General features: G+C 40.0%; 2 protein-coding genes across 2 annotated transcripts in view; both read right to left on the bottom strand.

Annotated features, from left to right (window-relative positions):
* The window catches only part of PIN4 (peptidylprolyl cis/trans isomerase, NIMA-interacting 4), a 363345-nt gene that overhangs the window by 306600 nt on the left and 30468 nt on the right, over positions 1-26277 (bottom strand). The gene's annotated exons all lie outside the window — the stretch shown is intronic.
* LOC126945810 (cytoskeleton-associated protein 2-like) lies at positions 5357-25896 on the bottom strand. The gene is given in 4 exon segments (XM_050775863.1): positions 5357-6216; positions 21496-21691; positions 24032-24123; positions 25791-25896. Coding segments are annotated over 4 exon segments (1254 nt in total).

Genomic DNA, 26277 nt, shown 5'->3' with positions numbered 1-26277 from the left:
TAATTGCTATCCTAGATAAATGAGAGAAGATTCTGCATACATGCTTTAAAATGGGAACAGAGAATAAGAGCTTATAAAATACAAGTCTTCAAAAAGTTCATGAAGGCCAGGTGCAGAGGTTCACATCTGTAATCCCAGCATTTTGGGAGGCCAAGGTGGGAGAATTGCTTGACCCCAGGAGTCCGAGACTCACTTAGGCAACATAGGGAGACTTCGTCTCCACACACAAACAATAATAATAATAATAATAATAATAATAATAATAGCCACGTGCGGGAGCATGCACCTGTGGTCCCAGCTACTTTGGAGGCTGAGGTGATTACATTGAGCCCACCCAGATAATCCAATTCAAATTCCTTGCTTAAACCCAGGAATTTGAGGCTGCAGTGAGCTGTAATCATGCCACTGTACTCTGGCCTGGGTGACAGGCAGAACTTGTCTCAAAAAAAAAAAAAAAAAAAAAAAAAAAAGTTCATGGAAAAACGAAATTAAGAGATAAAAATAATGAATATAAACTTTATTTCTCACTTAAGCTCCATCAATGTCAAGACACTTTTGTAAGTGATGATACCAGCTTTTTAACCCATCCCTAAAGAACTGTGGATCCTGGGAATTTAGCCATGTCAATGCAGTCTTTTGTACATTACTAGCTGAAGAAAATGGGTGCTCTTTAAAGATTTTTTAAAATTAGGAAACAAAATGAAGTCAGAAAGAGCCAAATCAAGGCTGTAAGGCCTAATGATTTCCCATCAAAACTCTTGCAAAATTGTCCTTGATTGTTGAAAGGAATGAGCAGGAGTATCATTGTGGTAGAGAAGAACTCTCTGGTGAAGCTTTCTCAGATATTTTTCTGCTAAAGCTTTGGCTAATTTTCTCAAAACACTCTTGTAGTAAGCAGATGTTATCATTTTTGGCCCTCCAGAAAGTTAACAAGCAAAATGTCTTGAGAATTTAAAACAAACAAACAAACAAACAAACAAAAAAAAAAACTGTTGCTGTGACCTTTGCTCTTGACCAGGCAACTTTTGCTTTGACTGGACCACTTCCACCTTTTGGTACCCATTGCTTTGATTGTGCTTTGTCTTCAGGATTGTACTAGTAAAGCCATGTTTCATCACCTGTTACAATTCTTCAACGAAATGCTTCAGGATCTTGATCTCACTTTAAAATTTCAATTGAAAGCTCTGCTCTTGTCTGCAGCTGCCCTAGGCACAACAGCTTTGGTACTCATCAAGTGGAAAGTTTGTTCAATATTATTTTTTCAGTCAGAATTGTGTAAGCTAAACCAATTGAGATAGCTACAGTGTTGGCTATTGTTTGTGCTGTTGTTTGTCTGTTCTCTTCAATTAAGGCACTAACAAGGTTAATTTTTTCCTGACAAATTGATATGGATGGTCTGCCATTACAGGCTTCATCTTCAATAGAGTCTCATCTCTTCTTTAAAAGAGTTATCAATTTGTAAGAGAAACACGTCCCATGCTTATGGATGGGTAGAATCAATATCGTGAAAATGACCATACTGCCAAAGCAATCTCCAAATTCAATGCAGTTCCCCTCAAAATACCACCATCATTCTTCACAGAAGTAGCAAAACCAATTACAAAATTCATATGGAACCAAAAAAGAAAAAGAAGAGTCCACATAGCCAAAGCAAGACTAAGCCAAAAGAACAAATCTGGAGGCATCACATTACCCAACTTCAAACTATGCTATAAGGCCATAGTCACCAAGAAGACAGTATGGTACTGGTATAAAAATAACCGCATAGACCAATGGAACAGAATAGTGAACCCAGAAATAAAGTTAAACACTTACAACCAACTGATCTTTGACAAAGCAAACAAAAACATGAAGTGGGGAAAGGACACTCTATTCAACAAATGGTGCTGGGGTAATTGGCAAGTCACATGTAGAAGAATGAAACTTGATCCTCATCTTTCACCTTATACAAAATCAACGCAAGATGGAAAAAGGACTTAAATCTATGACCTGAAACCATAAACATTCTGGAAAATAATCTCAGAAAAACCCTTCTGGACATTGGCTTAGGCAAAGACTTCATGACCAAGAACCCAAAAGCAAATGCAACAAAAACAAAGATAAATAGATGGGATTTAATTAAACTAAAAAGCTTCCACATAGCAAAAGAAACAATCAGCAGAGTAAACAGACAACAGAGTGGGAGAAAATCTTCACAATCTATGCATCTGACAAAGGACTAATATCCAGAATCTACAAGGAACTCAAACAAATCAGCAAGAAAAAGCAAATGACCCCATCAAAACATGGGCTGAGGACATGAATAGACAACTCTCAAAAATATATATATAAATGACCAACAAGGATATGAAAAAAATGCTCAACATCACTAATGAACAGGGAAATGCAAATCAAAACCACAATGTGATATCACCTTACTCCTGCAAGAATGGCCATAATCAAAAAATTAAAAAATAACAGATGTTTGCGGGGATGCTAAAAATAGATCACTTTTACACTGCTGGGGGGAATGTAAACTAGCACAACCACTATGGAAAACAGTGTAGAGATTCCCTTAAGAACTAAAAGTAGAACTACCATTTGATCCAGCAATGCCACTACTGGGTATCTACCTGGAGGAAAAGAAGTCTTTATACGAAAAAGATACTTGCACATGCATGTTTATAGCAGGAAATTTTGCAATTGCAGAAATATGGAACCAGCCCAAATGTCCATCAATCAACAAGTGGATAAGGAAATTGTGTGTGTATATATATATATATGTACGTATATATATATGTGTATATGTGTGTGTGTGTGTGTGTATATATATATATATATATATATATATATACACCATGAAATACTACTCAGCCATAAGAAGATTCAAAATAATGGCATTCACAGCAATGTAGATGGAACTAGAGACCATTATTCTTTTTTTTTTTTTGAGGTGAAGTCTCACACTGTTGCCAGGCTGGAGTGCAGTGGCACGATCTTGGCTCACTGCAACCTCCGCCTCCTGGGTTCAAGTGATTCTCCTGCCTCAGCCTCCCGAGCAGCTGGTACTACAGGCACGTGCCACCACACCCAGCTAATTTTTGTATTTTTAGTAGAGATGTGGTTTCACCATGTTGACCAGGACAGTCTCGATCTCTTCACCTCGTGATCCACACACCTCGGCCTCCCAAAGTGCTGGGATTACAGGCGTAAGCCACCGTGCCCAGGCTGGAGACCATTATTCTAAGTGAAGTAACTCAGGAATGGAAATCCAAACATTGTATGTTCTCACATATAAGTGGGAGCTAAGCTATGAGAATACAAAGGCATAAGATGGACTTTCTGGACTTGGGGAAGGGTTGGGGGGGGTAAGGGATAAAAGACTACAAATTGGGTACAGTGTATGCTGGTCGGGTGATGGGTGCACCAAAATCTCAGAAATCACCACTGAAGAACTTATTTATGTAACCAAACACCATCTGTTCCCCCAAAACCTATGGAAACAAAAAATAAAAGTAAGTAAAAGAGTAATCAATTTGTAAACTGCTGATTTATTTGGGGCATTTCCCCCATAAACGTTTCTTTTTATTATTATTATTATACTTTAAGTTCTAGGGTACACACGCACAACGTGCAGGTTTGTTACATAGGCATACATGTGCCATGTGGTTTGCTGAACCCATCAACTCATCATTTGCATTAGGTATTTCTCCTAATGCTATCTCTCCCCCAGTCCCCCAACCCCCAACAGGCCCCCAGACTGTGATGTTCCCTGCCCTGTGTCCAACTGTTCTCATTGTTCAGTTCCCACCTATGAGTGAGAACATGTGGTGTTTGGTTTTCTGTCCTTTTGATAGTTTGCTGAGAATGATGGTTTCCAGCTGCATCCATGTCCCTGCAAAGGACATGAACTTATCCTTTTTTTATGCCTGCGTAGTATTCCATGGTGTATCTGTGCCACATTTTCTTAATCCAGTCTATCATTGATGAACATTTGGGTTGGTTGCAAGTCTTTGCTATTGTGAATAGTGCCACAATAAACATACGTGTGTGTGTGTCTTTATAGCAGCATGATTTATAATCCTTTGGGTATATACCCAGTAATGGGATGACTGGGTCAAATGGTATTTCTAGTTCTAGATCCTTGAGGAATCGCCACACTGTCTTCCACAATGGTTGAACTAATTTACAGTCCCACCAACAGTGTGAAAGTGTTCCTATTTCTCCACATCCTCTCCAGCATCTGTTTTTTCCTGACTTTCTAATGATTGCCATTCTAACTGGAGTGAGATGGTATCTCACTGTGGTTTTGATTTGCATTTCTCTGATGACCAGTGATAATGAGCATTTTTTCATGAGTTCGCTGCATAAATGTCTTCTTTTGAGAAGTGTCTTTGCCCAGTTTTTGATGGGGTTGTTTGTTTTTATCCTCTAAATTTGTTTAAGTTCTTGGTAGATTCTGGATATTAGCCCTTTGTCAGGTGGGTAGATAGCAAAAATTTTCTCCCATTCTGTCGGTTGCCTGTTCACTCTGATGACAGTTTCTTTTGCCATGCAGAAGCTCTTTCATTTAATTAGATCCCATTTGTCAATTTTCGCTTTTGTTGCCATTGCTTTTGATGTTTTAGTCATGAAGTCCTCGCCCATGCCTATGTCCTGAACGGTATTGACTATGTTTTCTTCTAGGGTTTTTATGGTTTTAGGTCTAACATTTAAGTCTTTAATCCATCTTGAATTAATTTTTGTATAAAGTGTAAGGAAGGGATCCAGTTTCAGCTTTCTACATATGGCTAGCCAGTTTTCCCAGCACCATTTATTAAATAGGGAATCCTTTCCCCATTTCTTGTTTTTGTCAGGTTTGTCAAAGATCAGATGGTTGTAGATGTGTGGTGTTATTTCTGAGGGCTCTGTTCTGTTCTATTGGTCTATATCTCTGTTTTGGTACCAGTACCATGCTGTTTTGGTTACTGTAGCCTTGTAGTATAGTTTGAAGTCAGGTAGCATGATTCTTCCAACTTTGTTCTTTTGGCTTAGGATTGTCTTGGCAATGCGGGCTCTGTTTTGGTTCCATATGAACTTTAAAGTAGTTTTTTCCAATTCTGTGAAGAAAGTCATTGGTAGCTTGGTGGGGATGCCATTGAATCTATAAATTACCTTGGGCAGTATGGCCATTTTCATGACACTGATTCTTCCTATGCATGAGCATGGAGTGTTCTTCCATTTGTTTGTGTCCTTTTTTATTTCGTTGAACAGTGGTTTGTAGTTCTCCTTGAAGAGGTCCTTCACATCCCTTGTAAGTTGGATTCCTAGGTATTTTATTCTCTTTGAAGCAATTGTGAATCAGAGTTCACGCATTATTTGGTTCTCTGTTTGTCTGTTATTGGTGTATAAGAATGCTTGTGTGTCGCATCTCTTCAATAGGCTGAGCCCCTGCCAGAATGGCTTTCTCAAAGATTGCAATAATATTTTCAATAGGACTTGTGAGTGGTTCAATAAGTCCAAGACATATCCAATACTTAACAAGCTTTTTGGCATCTGGAATATTTTTAATCAGGTCTTTCAGTGTGACCAGTATGTCTTCTTTTGGACATCCCTCATTAATCAAGTTCAGGCATTCAGAAAATGTGTTGTTTACTTTTTCAGTAAATAATCTTTGTTCATCTTCTTCTGCCATGGTAGTCCAAAAAGACCCAACTGGTTTTTCATTTTGTCCTTCAGGCTCATGCTGAGTAACTACTGAGTTAGGGGGCCTTTTCAGAACTCTTCCTTTACCAGCTTTCCACTCACTCAGACGAGCTTTTCTCTCTTCTGAGGTTTCTTTGGGCTGAGCTGATCTACTATCAACAGTTGCTTTTCCTGTAGTATGTCTTCACTGGTCAACAGGCTTTGACTTTTCCATCAGTTTATCATTAGACAATGAAACAGGCCTGGTTACAACTTCAGATGCTATGCATCTTGATAGTGTCTTATTTCTTATTATATTTTGAGAAGAACTGGTTTTGACACTAGATAAAGCTGTTTTTGATTGTAATACTTCTTTTTCACGAGGCCCTTTCCGGATTGTAACATTGGCAGAGGTTCTACTGATGCCTTGTTTCACAGTGTCCTGGGTATTACTGTGATGACTTCTAATAGGAGGTCGCACAAGTTGCGTGTTCTGAGATGTAATGCTCACAAATTTAGTAGTGGCAGCCATATTGGAGGATCTATTACTTTTAGTCTGTGGTCTCGTGGCCTCTTTAGATTATAATTGGGGTCACCAAGAAGGATACTTAATTAAATATCCCATTTCTAAGAGAAGATACTTTGTGTGAGAAAGGAAAGATGCCAGATTTAGTGGTTTAACTTCTGTAACTTCACTTGATAGATTTTAAACAATTAGAATGGAGTTAGGGAAAGAATATATCATACTGAATAAATGTCATTCTAGTTTAGACAGCATTTCTAAAATACCTGATGCTAATACTTGTTTTGTTCCCTGTAACATAAAAACTTCACTGTTAAGTCATGTCCCCTGAAACATGATAGTTACATACACAGTTTTCTCTCCACACATAAATAACACTACTAAAGTTGTTTTGTAAGGTTCCAAACTGATAATTATATGGCACATATCTGTCAACTCTGCAGTTTCAAATAAATGACTTTTTAATTGTAAAAAAAAAAAAAAAAAGAATGCTTGTGATTTTTGCACACTGATTTTGTATCCTGAGACTTTGCTGAAGTTGCTTATCAGCTTAAGGAGATCTTGGGCTGAGATGATTGGTTTTTCTAAATATACAATCATGTCATCTGCAAATAGAGACAATTTGACTTCCTCTTTTCCTAAATGAATACCCTTTAGGAACGGCTAACTAGAATAAACAGTGTAGAGAAGATCTTAAATGACCTGATGGAGCTGAGAACCATGGCACGAGAACTTTGTGATGCATGCACAAGCCTCGATAGCCAATTCGATCAAGTGGAAGAAAGAGTATCAGTGATTGAAGATAAAATTAATGAAATAAACTGAGAAGACAAGGTTACAGAAAAAAGAGTAAAAAGAAACAAATGAAGCCTCCAAGAAATACGGGACTATGTGAAAAGACCAAATCTACCTTTGATTCATGTACCTGAAAGTGACAGGGAGAACCAAGTTGGAAAACACTCTTCAGGATATTATCCAGGAGAACTTCCCCAACCTAGCAAGGCAGGCCAACATTCAAATTCAGGAAATACAGAGAACACCACAAAGATACTCCTCGAGAAGAGCAACCCCAAGACACATAATTGTCAGATTCACCAAAGTCGAAATGAAGGAAAAAATGTTAAAGGCAGCCAGAGAGAAAGGTTGGGTTACCCACAAAGGGAAGCCCATCAGAATAACAGCGGATCTCTCGGCAGAAACTCTACAAGCCAGAAGAGCGTGGGGGCCAATATTCAACATCCTTAAAGGAAAGAATTTTCAACCCAGAATTTCATATCCAGCCAAACTAAGCTTCATAAGTGAAGGAGAAATAAAATCCTTTACAGACAAACAAATGCTGAGAGATTTTGTCATCACCAGGCCTGTCTTACAAGAGCTCCTGAAGGAATCACTAAACATGGAAAGGAACAACCAGTATCAGCCACTGCAAAAACATGCCAAATTGTGAAGGCCATCGATGCTAGGAAGAAACTGCATCAACTAACGAGCAAAATAACCAGCTAACATCATAATGACAGGATCAAGTTCACACATAACAATATTAACCTTAAGTGTAAATGGGCTAAATGCTCCAACTAAAAGACACAGACTGGCAAATTGGATAAACAGTCAAGACACATCAGTGTGCTGTATTCAGTAGACCCATCTCACGTGCTGAGACACATATAGGCTCAAAATGAAGGGATGGAGGAAGACCTACCAAGCAAATGGAAAACAAAACAAAACAAAAAAGCAGGGGTTGCAATCCTAGTCTCTGATAAAACAGACTTTAAACCAACAAAGATCAAGAGACAAAGAAAGCCATTACATAATGGTAAAGGGATCAATTCAACAAGAAGAGCTAACTATCCTAAACATATATGCACCCAATACAGGAGCACCCAGATTCATAAAGCAAGTCCTTAGAGACCTACAAAGAGACTTAGACTCCCACACAATAATAATGGGAGACTTTAACACCCCACTGTCAACATTAGAAAGATCAACGAGACAGCAAGTTAACATGAACTGTTAGGAACTGAACTCAGCTCTGCACCAAGCAGACCTAATAGACATCTACAGAGCTCTCCACCCCAAATCAACAGAATATACATTCTTCTCAGCACCACATTGCACTTATTCCAAAACTGACCACATAGTTGGAAGTAAAGCACTCCTCAGCAAATGTGAAAGAACAGAAATTATAGCAAACTGTATCTCATACCACAGTGCAGTCAAACTAAAACTCAGGATTAAGAAAGTCACTCAAAATCACTCAGCTATATGGAAACTGAACAACCTGCTCCTGAATGACTACTGAGTAAATAACGAAACGAAGGCAGAAATAAAGACGTTCTTTGAAACCAATGAGAACAAAGACACAACATATCAGAATCTCTGGGACACATTTAAATCAGTGTATATAGGGAAATTTATAGCACTAAATGCCCACAGGAGAAAGCAGGAAAGATCTAAAATTGACACACTAACATCACAATTAAAAGAACTAGAGAAGCAAGAACAAATACATTCAAAAGCTAGCAGAAGGCAAGAAATAACTAAGATCAGAGCAGAACTGAAGGAGATAGAGACACAAAAAAAAAACCCTTCAAAAAATCAATGAATCCAGGAGCTGGTTTTTTGAAAAGATCAACAAAATTGATAGACCACTAACAAGACTAATAAAGAAGACAAGAGAGAAGAATCAAATAGACACAATAAAAAATGATAAAGGGAATATCACCACTGATCCCACAGAAATACAAACTACCATCAGAGAATACTATAAACACCTCTATGCAAATAAACTAGAAAATCTAGAGGAAATGGATAAATTCCTGGACACATACACTTTCCCAAGACTAAACCAGGAAGAAGTTAAATCCCTGAATTGACCAATAACAGGCTCTGAAATTGAGGTAATAATTAATAGCCTACCAACCAAAAAAAGTCCAGGATCAGACAGATTCACAGCCAAATTCTACCAGAGGTACAGAGAGGAGCTGGTACCATTCCTTCTGAAACTAATCCAATCAACATGAAAAGAGGGAATCCTTCCTAACTCATTTTCTGAGGCCAGCATCATCCTGATACCAAAGCCTGGCAGAGACACAGCAACAAAAAAAGAGAATTTCAGACCAATATCCCTGATGAACATCAATGCAAAAATCCTTAATAAAATACTGGCAAACTAAATCCAGCAGCACATCAAAAAGCTTATCCACCACAATCAAGTTGACTTCATCCCTGGGATGCAAGGCTGGTTCAACATATGCAAATCAATAAACATAATCCATCATATAAACAGAACCAAAGTCAAAAACCACATGATTATTTCAATAGATGCAATAAAGGCCTTCAACAAAATTCAACAGCTCTTCATGCTAAAAATTCTCAATAAATTAGGTATTGATGGGGCATATCTCAAAATAATAAGAGCTCTTTATGACAAACCCGCAGCCAATACCATACTGAATGGGCAAAAGCTGGAAGCATTTCCATCAAAAACTGGCACAAGACAGGGATGCCCTCTCTCACCACTCCTATTCAACATAGTGTTGGAAGTTCTGGCCAGGGCAATCAGGCAGGAGAAAGAAATAAAGTGTATTCATTTAGGAAAAGAGGAAGTCAAATTGTCCCTGTTTGCAGATGACATGATTGTATATTTAGAAAAACCCATCGTCTCAGCCCAAAATCTCCTTAAGCTGATAAGCAACTTCAGCAGTCTCAGGATACAAAATCAGTGTGCAAAAATAACAAGCATTCCTATACACCAATAACAGACAAACAGAGAGCCAAATAATGAGTGAACTCTGATTCACAATTGCTTCAAAGAGAATAAAATACCTAGGAATCCAACTTACAAGGGATGTGAAGGACCTCTTCAAGGAGAACTACAAACCACTGTTCAACGAAATAAAAAAGGACACAAACAAATGGAAGAACACTCCATGCTCATGCATAGGAAGAATCAGTGTCATGAAAATGGCCATACTGCCCAAGGTAATTTATAGATTCAATGCCATCCCCACCAAGCTACCAATGACTTTCTTCACAGAATTGGAAAAAACTACTTTAAAGTTCATATGGAACCAAAACAGAGCCCGCATTTCCAAGACAATCCTAAGCCAAAAGAACAAAGTTGGAAGAATCATGCTACCTGACTTCAAACTATACTACAAGGCTACAGTAACCAAAACAGCATGGTACTGGTACCAAAACAGAGATATAGACCAATAGAACAGAACAGAGCCCTCAGAAATAACACCACACATCTACAACCATCTGATCTTTGACAAACCTGACAAAAACAAGAAATGGGGAAAGGATTCCCTATTTAATAAATGGTGCTGGGAAAACTGGCTAGCCATATGTAGAAAGCTGAAACTGGATCCCTTCCTTACACTTTATACAAAAATTAATTCAAGATGGATTAAAGACTTAAATGTTAGACCTAAAACCATAAAAACCCTAGAAGAAAACATAGTCAATACCATTCAGGACATAGGCATGGGCGAGGACTTCATGACTAAAACATCAAAAGCAATGGCAACAAAAGCGAAAATTGACAAATGGGATCTAATTAAATGAAAGAGCTTCTGCATGGCAAAAGAAACTGTCATCAGAGTGAACAGGCAACCGACAGAATGGGAGAAAATTTTTGCTATCTACTCACCTGACAAAGGGCTAATATCCAGAATCTACCAAGAACTTAAACAAATTTACAAGAAAAAATTCAAACAACCCCATTAAAAAGTGGGCAAAGGACATGAACAGACACTTCTCAAAAGAAGACATTTATGCAGCCAACAGACACATGAAAAAATGCTCATTATCACTGGTCATCAGAGAAATGCAAATCAGAACCACAATGAGATACCATCTCACTCCAGTTAGAATGGTGATCATTAAAAAGTCAGGAAACAACAGGTGCTGGAGAGGATGTGGAGAAATAGGAACACTTTTACACTGTTGGTGGGACTGTAAACTAGTTCAACCATTGTGGAAGACAGTGTGGCGATTCCTCAAGGATCTAGAACTAGAAATACCATTTGACCCAGCCATTCCATTACTTGATATGTACCCAAAGGATTATAAATCATGCTGCTATAAAGGCACATGTACACGTGTTTTTACTTTTTTTATTTATTGGGCCAATATTCACAATAGCAAAGACTTGGAACCAACCCAAATGTTCATCAATGATAGACTGGATTAAGAAAATGTGGCACATAAACAGACACATGAAAAAATGCTCATCATTACTTGCCATCAGAGAAATGCAAATCAAAACCACAATGAGATACCATCTCACACCAGTTAGAATGGCAATCATTAAAAAAATCAGGAAACAACACGTCCTGGAGAGGATGTGGAGAAATAGGAACACTTTTATATTGTTGGTGGGACTGTAAACTAGTTCAACCATTGTGGAAAACAGTGTGGCAATTTCTCAGGGATCTAGAACTAGAAATACCATTTGACCCAGCCATCCCATTACTGGGGATATACCCAAAGGATTATAAGTCATGCTGCTATAAAGACACATGCACACATATGTTTATTGCGGCACTATTCACAATAGCAAAGACTTGGAATCAAACCAAATGTCCATCAGTGACAGACTGGATTAAGAAAATGTAGCACATATACACCATGGAATACTATGCAGCCATAAAAAAGGATGAGTTCGTGTCCTTTTTAGGGACATGGATGCAGCTGGAAACCATCATTCTCAGCAAACTATCGCCAGAACAGGAAACCAAACACCACATGTTCTCACTCATAGGTGGGAATTGGACAATGAGATCACTTGGACACAGGAAGGGAAGCATCACACACTGGGTCCTATTGTGGGGAGGGGGTAGAGGGGAGGGATAGCATTAGGAGATATACCTAATGTAAATGACGAGTTAATGGGTGCAGCACACCAACATGGCACATGTATACATATGTAACAAATCTGCACGTTGTGCACATGTACCCTAGAACTTAAAATATAATAAAAAAAAAAGAAAGAAAAAGAAAATGTGGCACATATACACCATGGAATACTATGCAGCCATAAAGAAGGATGAGTTCATGTCCTTTGTAGGGACACGGATGCAGCTGGAAACCATCATTCTGAGCAAATTATCGCAAGAACAGAAAACCAAACACCGGATGTTCTCACTCATAGGTGGGAATTGAACAATGAGAGCACTTGGACACAGGAAGAGGAACATCACACACTGGGGCCTGTTGTGGGGTGGAGGGAACAGGGAGGGATAGCATTAGGAGATATACCTAATGTAAATGACGAGTTAATGGGTGGAGCACACCAACATGGCACACGTATACATAAGTAACCAATCTGCATGTTGTGCACATGTACCCTAGAACGTAAAGTATAATTTTTAAAAAAAGGAAAAGAAAAAAATGTGGGTTTCAGTAAAAAAATACCAAAAAAATGGTGGTGCCTTTGCACTCAATGCCAAGTTTTTGTTACAGATTAATTTTTCCATAAATTGAACCAATCAGTAATTTAAGATTTTGTTTTTTCTAAATGTAAGAGTTCAGGATTACATTCTATGAAAGTTTTGCCCTAAAATAAGAAATGCTACTGATTTTTGTACATTGATTTTGTATCCTGAAGCTTTACTGGAGTCATTTATCAGTTTCAGAAGCCTTTTGGCAGAGTCTTTAGAGTTTTCTAGGTATAGAATCATATCATCAGGGAAGAGAGATAGTTTGACTTCTTTTCCTATTTGGATGCCTTTTATCTTTCATTTCTTTCTCTTGCCTGAATGCTCTGGCTAAGACTTCATATGTGTATATTATGTTTTCTTAACAAAACCAGTTAAGAAAACAGTAATTGAAATGAATTTCCTTAAGCTGAAAACGATTTCTACAGAGAAGAGTTGAACAAGTTGGTAGAATAGATGCCTACACCATTTATCCCCACTGCAGGAACACTAGATTTTAATAACTGTCTGCACACGGAAAAGCACCACCACAAGAACCAAAAATTGGGGGAGCAATCACAGTGCCTGGTTTTGATTTCATATTTCTGAAAGAGGCATTGAAGAGTGTCAGAGAGAGAGAGAGTCTTGAATCACTGATACCACCCTTCCCCGATCCCCAAGCAACAGCCACAGAACATCACAAAGAGTCTGCACTTTGGGGAAGGAGAGTGCTGTGACTGGGGGACTTTATATTGAACTCAGTACTGCTCTATCATAGTGGAGAGCAAAGCTGTGCTGGGCTCAGCCAGCCCCCACGCATGGAGGGAACATTCGGACCAGCCCTAACCAGAGGGGAATCACCCATCCCAGTGATCAGAACTTGAGTTTCTCAGCAAGCCTCACCACCATGGACCAAAGTGTTCTGGGTCCTAGGTAAACTTGAAAGGCAGTGTAGGACACAAGGACTGCAATTCTTAGGCAACTCCTAGTGCTGGGCTGGACTCAGAGCCAGAGGACTAGGGTGGTGTGTGACCAAGGAGGACACCAGCCAGGGTGGCTAAGGGAGTCCTTCTGCCACCCCTCCCCCAACTCCAGGCTGTGCAGCTCACAGCAACGAAAGTGACTCCTTCCTTCTGCTTAAGGATAGAAGAGCAAAGAGTAAAGAGGACTCTATCTTGCATCTTGGATACCAGCTCAGCCACAGTAGGACAGAGCACCAGTTAGAGTTGTGAGGCTCCCATTTCAAGTCCTAGCTCCCAGCCAACATTGCTAGACACAACCTGCGCCAAAAGAGAACCTGCTGCCTTGAAGGGAAGGGCCCAGTCCTGACAGGGTTAATCACCTGCTGACTAAAGAGCCCTTGGGCCTTGAATAACAGGCAGTAATACTCAGGTAATACGCCATGAGCCTTGAGCTCTGAGATGTGCTAACTACAGGTGTGACCCAGCACAGTCCCAGTTGTGGTGGCCATCAGGAGAGACTCATTCTGCTTGAGAAAAGCAGAGGGACCAGTAAAGGAGACTGTCTTGCACCTTAGGTACCAGCTTAGACACAGAGGAGTAGAGAAATAAGCAGGGTCTTAGGGTCCCTGAGTCCAGGCCTAGGCCCTTAGACAGCATTTCTGGGCCTGCCCGAGGCTAGAGGGGAACCCACTGCCCTGAAGGGTGAGTTCCAGGCCTGGAAGTATTAACCACAAACTGATAGGAAAGCCCTTGGGCTTTTTTTTAATTTTATTTTTATTTTGAGACGGAGTCTCGCTCTGTTGCTCAGGCTGGAGTGCAGTGGCACCATTTTGGCTCACTGCAAGCTGTGCCTCCCAGGTTCATGCCATTCTCCTGCCTCAGCCTCCCAAGTGGCTGGGACTACAGGCACCCACCACCATACCCAGCTAATTTTTTCTATTTTTTAGTAGAGATGGGGTTTCACCGTGTTAGCCAGGAAGGTCTCAATCTCCTGACCTCGTGATCCACCTGCCTCGGCCTCCCAAAGTGCTGGGATTATAGGCATAAGCCACCATGCCCGGCCGGCTGCCCTTGGGCTTTAAATGAACATCAGTGGTGGCCTGGCAGAATGCCCCCATGGGCAAGTTGTGGTGGTGGCCACAGGGAGAGGCTCCCCTGCCTCTGTGGAAAGGAGAGAGAAGAGCAGGAAGGATTTTGTCTTTTGTGGTTTGAGTGCCAGCTTAGCCACAGTAGAGCAAATTTCTAAGGCTTTTGACTCCAATGCTTGGCTCCCAGACAGCATCTCTGGGCCCACCTGGAGCCTGGGGGAACTCACTGCCCTAGAGGGAAGGACACAAACCTGGCAGGCTTCACTACCTGATGATTATAGAGCCCTAGGGCCTTAAGTGAACTTGGGAGATAGCCAGTTAGTGATTACATTGGGCGTTGGGCAAGACCCAGTGATATGCTGGCTTCAGGTCTGACCCAGTGCAGTCCCAGTAGTGGTGGCCACAGAAGTGCTTGCATCACCACACCTCCAGTTCCAGATGGCTCCACACAGAGAGACTCTATTTGTTTGGGAGAAAGTAAGGGAAAAGAATAAAAGTCTCTGTCTGGTAATCCAGATAATTCTTCTGGATCTTATCCAAGACCATCAAGGCAGTACCTCTACAAGTCTACAAAAACCACAGTTATATTGGGCTTAAGGCCCACATCCCTTTGAATACCTGGAAAGCCTACTCAAAAAGGATGGGCACAAAGAAGACCAGAGTGTGAACACTACGATAAATACCTAACTTTGGCCTGGCGTGGTGGCTGATGCCTGTAATCCCAGCACTTTGGGAGGCTGAGGCCAGCTGATCACCTGAGGTTGGGAGTTCAAGACCAGCCTGACCAACATGGAGAAACCCCATCTCTATTAAAAATACAAGGTTAGCCAGGTGTGGTGACTCATGCCTGTAATCCCAGCTACTCAGGAGGCTGAGGCAGGAGAATCACTTGAACCTGGAAGGCAGAGGTTGCAGTGAGCCAAGATCATGCCACTGTACTCCAGCCTGGGTGGCAGAGTGAGACCCTGTCAAAAAAAAAAAAATACCCAACTTTTCAATGTCCAGACACTGATGGACATCTACAACCACCCAGATCAGCCAGGAAAACATGACCTCACCAAACAAATTAAAGGACCAATCCTGGAGAAACAGAGAAATGTGACCTTTAAAACAGGGAAGCCAAAATATCTGTTTTGAGAAAACTCAAAGAAATTCAAGATAACACAGAGAAGGAATCAGAATTCTATCAAATAAATTTAACAAAAAGATTGACATTAAAAAGAATGAAGAAGAAATTCTAGAGTTGAAAAATGCAATTGACATACTGAAGAATGAATCAAAATCTCTTAATAGCAGAATTGAACAACTAGACGAAAGAGCTGGTGAGCTTGAAGACCGGGTATTTGAAAATACACACTCAGGGGAAACAAAAGAAAAAAAAAAAGAATAAAAAACAATGAGAAGGAAATAAATGAATTTGAAATGAAGAAAACAATAAAAAAGATCAACAAAAGAAAAAGTTGGTTTTTCTTTTGACAAACCTTTAGCCAAACTGATAAAGAAAAAAGAGAGAAGACCCAAATATATAAAATTAGAGATGAAAAAGTTGACATTACAACTGATACTGCAGAAATTCAAAGAACTATTAATGGCCATGAGTAACTATTTGCCAATCAATTGGAAAATCTAGAAGAAATAGACAAATTCCTAGACACATACACCTACCAGGATTGAACCATGAAGAAATCCTAAACCTGAACAGACCAATTACAAGTAATGAGATCAAAGCTGTAATAAAAAGTCTCCCAGTAAAGAAAAGCCCAGGACCTGATGGCTTCACTGCTGAATTCTACCAAACACTTGAAGAAGAACTAATATCAATCCATTCAAACTATTCCAGAAAATGGAGGAGGAGGGAATACTTTCAAACTAATTCTATGAGGCCAGTATTACCCTGATACCAAAACCAGACAAAGACACATCAGAAAAAGAAAACTACATGCCAATTTCTCTAATGAATATTGATGCAAAAATCCTCTACAAAATACTAGCAAACTGAATTCAACAATTCATTAAAAAGATCATTCGTCATAACCAAGTGAGATTTATCCCCAGAATGCAAGGACAGTTCAACAGATGCAAATCAATGTGATACATCATATCAACAGAATTAAGGACAAAGCTATATGATATTTTTTAAACAGAGTCTTGCTCTGACTCCCAAGCTGGAGTGCAGTGGGATGATCTTGGCTCACTGCAACTTCTACCTCCCAAAATCAAGTGATTCTCCTGCCTCAGCCTCCTGAGTAGCTGGGATAACAGGTGTGTGCCACCACACCTGACTAATTTTTCTTGTATTTTTAATCTAGACAAGATTTCACCATGTTGGCCAGGCTGGTCTCAAACCCCTGTCTTCAAGTGATCCACCCTCCTTGCCCTCCCAAAGTGCTGGGATTACAGGTGTGCACCACCATGCCCAGCCTGAAACTATATGATCTTTTTAACTGATGTTTAAAAAGCATCTGATAAAATTAAACATCCTTTCATGATAAAAGCCCTAAAAAAAACTGGGTATAGAAGGAACATACCTCAATATAATAAAAGCCATATATGACAGATCTACAGCTAGTATCATACTGAATGGGGAAAAGCTGAAAGCGTTTCCTCCAAGATCTGGAACGTGACAAAGATGGTGCCCATTTTCACCTCTGTTATTCAACATAGTACTTGAAGTCTTAGCTAGAGCAATCAGACAGGAGAAAGAAATAAAGGGCATAGAAATTGGAAAGGAAGAAGTCAAATTATCCTTGTTTGTGGATGGTATGATCTTATATTTGGAAAAACCTAAAGACTCCTTCAAAAAACTATTAGAACTGATAAATAAATTCAGTAAAGTTGCAGGATATTAAATCAATATACAAAAATCAGTAGCCGTTCTATATGCCAACAGTGAAAAATCTGAAGAAGAAATCAACAAAGTAATCCCATTCACAATAGCCACAAATAAAATTAAATACCTAGGAATTAACTTAACCAAAGAAGTGAAAAATCTGTATAATAAAAACAATAAAACACTTATGAAACAAATTGAAGAGAACACAAAAAAATGGAAAAATATTTCATGTTGATGGTTTGGAAGAATCAATATTATTAAAATGTCCATACTATTCAAAGCAATCTACAGATTCAGTGCAATTGCTATCAAAATGCCAATGACATTCTTCACAGAAATAGAAAAAACAATCCTAAAAATTATATGGAACCACAAAACACCCAGAATGGCCAAAGCTATCCTAAGCAAGAAGAAAGAAACTGGAAGAATCACATTACCTGACTTCAGATTGTACTGCAGAGCTATAGTAACCAAAACAGCATGCTACTGACATAAAAGCAAACACATAGACCAATGGAACTGAATAGAGAACCCAGAGACAAATCCACACACCTACAGTGAAATCATTTTTGACAAAGCTTCCAAAAACATACACTGGGGAAAAGACAGTCTGTTCAGTAAATGGTGCTGCAAAAACTGGATATCCATATGCAGAGGAATGAAACTCGACCCCTATGTCTCACTCAAATTTATAAAGATGTCAATACACCCCAAATTGGTCTATAGATTCAATGCAATCCCAATGAAAACACCAACAGGATATTTGTGGAACTTGACAAACTTATTCTAAAATGTATGTGGAAGTCAAATCAAAATGGATTAAACACTTAAATCTAAGACCCCACATTATGAAACTACTAAAAGAAAACATGGAGGAAACTCTCCAGGATGTTGGAGTAGGCAAAGGTTTCTTGAGTAATACCTCAGAAGCACAGGCAACCAAAGTGTAAATGAACATATGGGATCACATCAAGCTAAAAAGCTTCTTCACAGCAAAGGAAACAATCAACAAAGTGAAGAGACACCCCGCAGAATGGGAGAAAATATCTGCAAACTACCGATCTGAAAATGAAAAGTATATAAGTTATATACTCTTATAATTAGAGTATATAAGGAGCTCAAACTCTGTAGAGCAAAACTCTATAGGAAAAAAAAATCTAATAATCCAATGAAAAACTGGAAAAAAGATCTGGATAGACATTTCTCAAAAGAAGACATAAAAATAATAAACAAGTATATGAAAAGGTGCTTACCATCATTGATCATCAGAGAAATGCAAATCAAAACTACAATATCATCGCGCCCTAGTTTAAATGGCTTTTATTCAAAAGACAGGCAGTAACAAATACTGGGAAGGGTATGGTGAAAAGGGAACCCTTGTATATTTTTTGTTGGGAATGTAAATTAGTATAACCACCATGGAGAGCAGTTTGGAGCTTCCTCAAACAACTAAAAATAGAGCTCCCATATGATCCAGCAACCCCACTGCTGGGTATATACCCATAAGAAGGGAAAACAGTATATTGAAAAGATATCTGCACTCCCATGTTTGTTGCAGCATTGTTCACAATAGCCAAGATTTGGGAGCAACCCCAGAGTCCATCAACAGATGAATGGATAAAGAAAATGTGGCACTCATACACAATGGAGTACTATTCAGCTGTAAAAAAGAATGAGATCTTGTCGTTTGCATCAACATGGATAGAACTGGAGTTCATTATGTTAAGTGAAATAAGTCAGGCACAGAAAGACAAACATCTCATGTTGTCACTTATTTGTGATATCTAAAAATCAAAATAATTTAACTCCTGGACACAGAGAGTAGAAGGATGGTTACCATAGACTGGAAAGGGTAGTGGCGGTCTAGGGGGAGAGGTAGGGGTGGTAATGGAAGCACAAAAATAGTTAGAAACAGTGAATAATAGCTACTATTCGATAGCACAAATAGGAACACTATAGCCAATAATAACTTAGTTGTACATTTTAAAATAACTAAGAGAGTATAATTGGATTGTTGCTAATACAAAGGATAAATACTTGAGGGGACTCCATTTTCCATGATGTGATTATCATGCAATGCATGCCTCTATCAAAATATCTCATGTACCCCATAAGTATATATACCTACTGTGTAGCCACAAAAATTTTAAAAGTGCAATCTATAAGAAAAAAAATTCTACAAAGAACTTACATCATATTTCGTGGAGAAATGTTGAGAGGATTTAATCTAAGATCAGGAATAAAACCAGAGACAGGAATGTCTGCTCTCACCACTTGTATTCAGCATTGTACTCGAGCACCTAGACAGCACAGTATGGCAAGAAAAAATACATGGAAAGCAAAGAACGGAAAAATAAAGGGGTATAATCTCTCATTATTTGTGAACTATTTGATTGTGTCAATATAAAAGCCAAATTAAATCTATGGAGAAATTATAAGAATTAGTGAAAGTATTTAGCAGAGTTGTTTCATAGTCGGTATACAGAAATCAATTTTATTTCTAAATAGCATGAATATAAAAAATAAATTGTAAAGTCCAATTTATGATAATATCTAAATTACTTAAAGTACATCAGAATAAATCTGATAAAAGATACACATGATCTCTCTGAAGAAAATAATAAAACTTTATTGAAAAATTTAGTCAAAAGGAAGACTATTCTATGTCTTCGGATTGGAAGAGTCAAATTTATAAAGATGTCAATACAATCCAAATTAGTCTATAGATTCAATGCAATCCCAATGAAAACACCAACAGGATATTTGTGGAACTTGACAAACTTATTCTAAAATGTATATGGAAGTGCAAAGAGCCAAGAATGGCCAAGATTCTCTCATGAAGAAGAAGAAGGTGGGAGGACTTGCTCTAAAAGATGACAAAATTTATTATAAAGCTACTGTAATTTAAAAAATGTAAAATTGGCTCAAGAATAGACGAATAGACTAGTGGAAAAGGATTGAGATTCCCCAAACATTCCCACATACATAGACAATTCACAAAAAAGAAGGCATCATAGAGCAGTTGAAAGAGGATGGCTTTTTCATTATAGAGTTCAGGGGCAGCTGGCTATGGGTTTGAAGAAGAAAATGAAATGGACTCCTTTCCACATCACGAGGCACATTTAAAAAATGAAATGGACTCCTTCATTAAACCATGAACAGAAATAAATTCCAGGTGTATCTAAGACCAAATTTTGAAGAAGCAACTATAGAAGACTATCTTCATGACCTTAAAGTAAGGAAGGATTTTGTAAACAAGACAGAAAAAACCACGACCTTAAAAACAAAAAAGATTTTAGAATTCTACTGCATTAAAATGAAGTACTCTGGTGTTTGATGTTTACCTTGAACTGGATCAAAAATAAGATAAATTGATAAATGAAGGCGGGTTGGATAGACATGTGATAAACAAGTGTAATAAAATGTTAACAGTGGAACCTAGGTGATGGGTATCTTGACGTCCATTGCAAAATTCTTTCAACTCTCCTGTAGGTTTGAAGCTTTTCATAATAAAATGTTGTGCAAAATAAAATAAAGTCCTTCTTTTCATTAAAAGGAACAATAAATGGAGTAAAGGCAAGCTACATTACATGAAATCATCAAGAATTAAAATACAGAATACATAAAGAACTCCCACAAATAAATAGGCTAACAACCCAAGGAGGAGATGGGCAAAAGATATTAAACGGGCATCTCACAGAAAATAAAACCCCAAAAACCAATACACATGAAAAGATGCTCACTCTCATTGCTAATCAAGGAATCACACATTAAAACTGCAATGACATACCATTTCACATTGGCCAGATTTGCAAAAATTTTATAGTTATAAATTATCAAATATCAAATGTTGATGAGGATGAAGACCAACTGAAACAGTGAAACATCCTTGATAGGACTATAAATTAGCACAGTCACTTTGTAAAATACCTGGCATGATCTGGTAAATTTGGAAACGTCTTGGTAACAAGTCCACTCCAAGGTATAAACACTGGAACACAGCTTCCCAGCAATTTTATCCTACGGCCTACACAGAAAATCATCCTTGTATGGTGCAGAAGAGTAAGAACACAAGGCCGCTCAAGGCAAGACTCAGCAGGTCCAGGGGCTGCTGTCTGGCTTCTGGCTACATCCAGGGCTACGGGCCCCAGTGTCCCAGCACAAAGGTTGGAAAGCTCTGGCCTGCAGGACTCTTGTACATGTTTAGCAGGAAACACACCCTAGAAGGTTTATAGTAGCACTGTGTATAATATCTGCTAAACTGGAAACAACACAAATGCTCATCACCGTACAATGGATATACAGATTGAGATACAGTTGATCATTATTACACACAGATTCCATATCTACAAATTCGTCTACTTGCTAAACTTTATTTATAACTCAAAATCAATACAGGCACACTTTGGGGGTCATTCACAGACGTGTGCACAGCAGGGAAATATTTGAGTCACTCAAAGCACAAGTGTGTTCCCATCTGAGATCAAAAAAGGAGAAGCTCTGCCTTCTTGTTTCAGCTCTCATACTGTAAGCAAGAGTCCTCTTCTGGGTCTATTTAGTACCACATATTCCATATTTTGTGCTTTTTATTAGTGATTTCACCATTAAAAATGACCCCAGGCATGTACTTAAGTGCTGTCTAGTGTTCATAGAGCAAAATGGCTAGGATGCACCTTATGGAGAAAATATATGTATTAGATAAGCTTTGTTCAAACATGAGTTATAGTGCTTGTTGGCCATAATTTCAATACTATTGAATCAACAATATGTAAAAAATAAGGTGTTTTTAAACAGAAATACACATGAAACAAGGTTATATATTGATAGACTGATGAAAATCTTGTGATGACAGGATCACAGGAACTTCACCCTGTATTTCCCCTAGGATCAATGTTTCAAGATTGCCTCCTTCAGTGTTTGCAGTGACTTTTTAGAACGTCAATATCATGATAATGAGAATCAACTTTGTATTTACTCAGTGAAATCACACCAAACAATGATAATGGACACTTGCTTAATATATGCAATAACAGGGATAAATATGTTACACAATAGTGTGTGGGAGAAGTGAAGCACAATATAACTTATCCCACATATACAAAGAGAAAAAGATGCATATTGTTAAGAATATGTAATTAGGAACATATTGTTGGAAATATATTTTTGGTAATATGTAGATATGTAGAAAACAACTAAAAGAAAAGAAAGGCAATGAAGAAGACAGGTTCAGAATAAAGGTTACTCCTCATGAGGCTGAAGGGAATAGGATCAGAAGGGAGACCACAGGGGACATGAAAAGTGAGATTTCTGTGTAGAAAAACACTTCCATAAATGCTTGCTGAGAGAATAAATAATGGGTAAACCTGGAACTCTAGCACCGACATATCCCTAGAACCACAGAAGGAACTTTCATTTTTCCCTATTATTTTATTTTATTTTTTATTTTTTGACACAGGGTTTCATTTTGTGGGCAAGGCTGGAGTACAGTGATGTCATCAAAGCTCACTGCAGCCTCAAAATACTGAGCTCAAGTGATGCTACCACGTTGGGTTCCAAAAGTGCTGAGATTAAAGCATGGGACACCGAGCCCACTCAAAAATTTCTGAATGAAATCTGCATGTCCTACACCAGTACTTCAAACTTGGCTAGATTTTAGTCAAAAAACTAAACCCGTAATTTCCAACCTAAACTTGCTCGACTTCCTACATCCCTGTCCTACTGATCACCCCACCAAGCAGTCACTCAAAACAGGAATGTTAGTGGTCCTCGACTCCTGCCTCCCTGTGGTGGTCATGGAAATGTGCCCTTCAGATCTCCTGCTGCAGGGAACAAAGCTGATTGACAGACTCCAGCTGCCACTTCTCTGGATCCACCACTGAGTTTGCCCCAAGACCAGGCTTCCTCTGGGAGCCTCCCAGCCAGTGACGGAGCATGGCAGGGTTATGTGGCTGCGGGACAAGGACTTCTGAACTGGCAGCTGTGGCTGGGGACTTCACATCTGTGCAGCCGAATCTTTGTTAGAACTAAACTCCATATGAGATTCCTAGCCGACCCTACTTCTCCCATGTCTCTCATGGATGTGACAGTTGTGTTGCCCACAAGACTCTCCCCACCTGCTTCTGCTCCTTCCCCTTTATCATTCACCAGCATTTGCCCTATAATAATCCTTCCCATCCAATCACATTGTGGCCTCTATATTTTTGGGGGACCGAATTAACAAAGGAGGTCCCAGTAGTGGTCTGAGGAAAGACAGCAAGCAGTAAGAGGGGCTTTATGGATGGGCCCACTCACCTCCAGAATGACAAAGAGGATGCCATCCTGAGTGATATGTGGAGTATGGATGATCTCTAGCACCAGGTGAGCTACGGATAGCTTAAGGTTTCACCCTCAGTCACTTATGGTAAACATCCCAGTGGACCGTCTCACCTTTGTCGACAAGAAGATTCGGGCCTTTGAACAGGATAGAGGAAAGAATGTCTACATAAATGGCGGAGTTAGCTGCCGATGTCTAAATATATTGACGCCCTTTGGAGACGTAATGAGAAACTATGGGATGTCACCGAACAGTTCAGGGCTGGGTGTAAGACCCAGAAGGCCTCTTTGGTTGCTTCCAAGAAGAGCCTCACCTCTTGCAGAAGACGAGCAGACACAACTGAGGAGCACCACATCAACATAATTTGATAGCAATTGACGGAGAACTCCAGAGACAATGGCACCCTCAAGCAACACAGGCCTGTTATGCGAAGGTCAGGGCCCTGTTTGGAGAAACCCAGTCACCTGAACTACAGGATGGAGATAGCTGGATGGAGTGTGAAGGGTGAGCCTTCCTGTCCTAGCAAGAGCTACCCCGGGCCGCATGCTGGTAGGGTGCTACACAGCCCTGGCCCTCACAAAGCCATGGGTGCCTCCCTCAGGGGCTGCCCCATATGCTGTCACCTCGCTGGGTGATGCTGATCCAGATAAAGGGAGAACAGTGATTATATGCCAAGCAAGAGATAGCCTGTACAGGCAGGAGACAGGGAAATACCCCTGGGAATGGATTTTGAGAGTGCTGGATCAAGGGTCTGGAGTATATGACTACATAAGCAAGTCTACTCGACTACAGGCACTTTCTGGTGTCGTGGGATTTAACACCCTTGCAGATACATTTTGCAGTTTTAGGAGGCTCAGCTCTAAGCACGAACTCCATGAAGCCCGTCTGCCTGGTTTCCGACCTGCAGCTGACACCCACCGGCCAAACGAATGACCTTGGGCAAGTCCTGAACCTCTCTGTGCCCACTTATCCACCTGTAAGAAGGTGGCAATAGCAGGCATTTCCACCTAAAACTGTCCCGAGGATGAGTTATCATGTAGTGATAAGGCCCAGAAGAGAGCCAAGCACATAGTGAATGATGCATAAGTTGAGTTTCATGGATCCTGCCAAATTACCCTCCCAAGTGGCTGCCTTCTCCCTTTCCCCCAGCAAGTGAGCAAATGCACTGGTTTGCTCAGGACCTCTCCTACCCCCAGAATGGTTAAGCTCTCTAAGAGTCACAAACCTGCCATGTGAAAATTGAGTTTTGATTTTAGTTTGCACCTTTAGGGTGAGTGATCGTGAGCATCTTTGGGGTATCCTAGACCATTGGTTGGACTTCCGGCTTCGTTGAATAAATGACAGCAACAGCGGGTTGGGGGAGGCTGGAAGAGGTGGGAAAACTCTGGCCTGCCAAACCACCACACCCACATGCCAATCAACCCTTGTAGGCACACAGCCTTGTGCCGATTTGATCACCTACTCTAAGAAAAAGAAAAAAAAGGTATCCAAATTGGAAAGTAAGAAGCTCAATTATCTCTGCTGCAGATGACATGATCTCACATGGAAAAAACCCTAGCATACACTGCACCAAAAAACGTTCAAAACCAGTAGACAAACTTAGTAAAGTTGCAGAATGGAAAAGCAAAATGCGAAAATCACTGGCATTTCTATGCCCTAACAACAAACTATCCAAAAAAGATAGACGGGAAACCAACGTATTTAGAATACCAGGAAAAGAACAAAACCCTTCGGAATACATTTATCCAGGGAGGTGAAAGGTGTGCATAATGAAACCGACCAAACACTGATGAAAGACTCAGAAGACAAATAAATGGGGACACATCCCGTGCTCATGGTCTGGAAGATGGTTAACACGTCTGTGCTACCCAAAGCCATTACAGTTTCAATGCCGCAAGTCCCCAGGAAAATGACAAAGGGGTTTTTCCCAGCACTAACAGAAACGACACTGAAACTTCTGTTTCTTGACTGTGGGCCTCCTTGTCCATGTTCCTATCGGGCCCTACCTCTTGGTCTGGAACGGAGGCTTGAAGCTCCTCTGTGTGCCGGGTGATTGGCGTGCATCATGACATTTACTCTCCCAAGCTGATGAGCTGGGGGCGGCTCTCTCATTGACCCCTGCCTTACAGATGGGACACTGGGGTTCAGAGACGTGGCTCTCATTGGAAAGTATGTGCCTGGCCGCCAGAGGCGGCAGGACAGGAAGAAAGAGATGGATGGAGAGCTCCAATGCGCCCTGGCCCTAAGAACCTACCGGAGCGCAGCCACCCAGTCAAATGACAGGCGTCGGGGCAAACCAAGAGCCGGTGTCCGGATGGTTACAGCCCAGAGGCCCCGCCAAACAAAGGGAGCTCTTGTCGACAGAGGGTGGACCAATGAGAAGGCACGGTGCGGGCGTTGAGGGTGCACAGAAGCCACCGCTGTCTGGACATCTCCTACTGCCGCCTGGAGTGAGGACGGCGGTGACCTGCAGGCCTTGCTGTTCCTGTCGCG

The sequence above is a fragment of the Macaca thibetana genome, chromosome X (assembly GCF_024542745.1).
Source record: "Macaca thibetana thibetana isolate TM-01 chromosome X, ASM2454274v1, whole genome shotgun sequence".
Classification (NCBI taxonomy): Eukaryota; Metazoa; Chordata; class Mammalia; order Primates; family Cercopithecidae; genus Macaca; species Macaca thibetana.
This window is presented reverse-complemented; position numbering and strand designations above follow the sequence as displayed.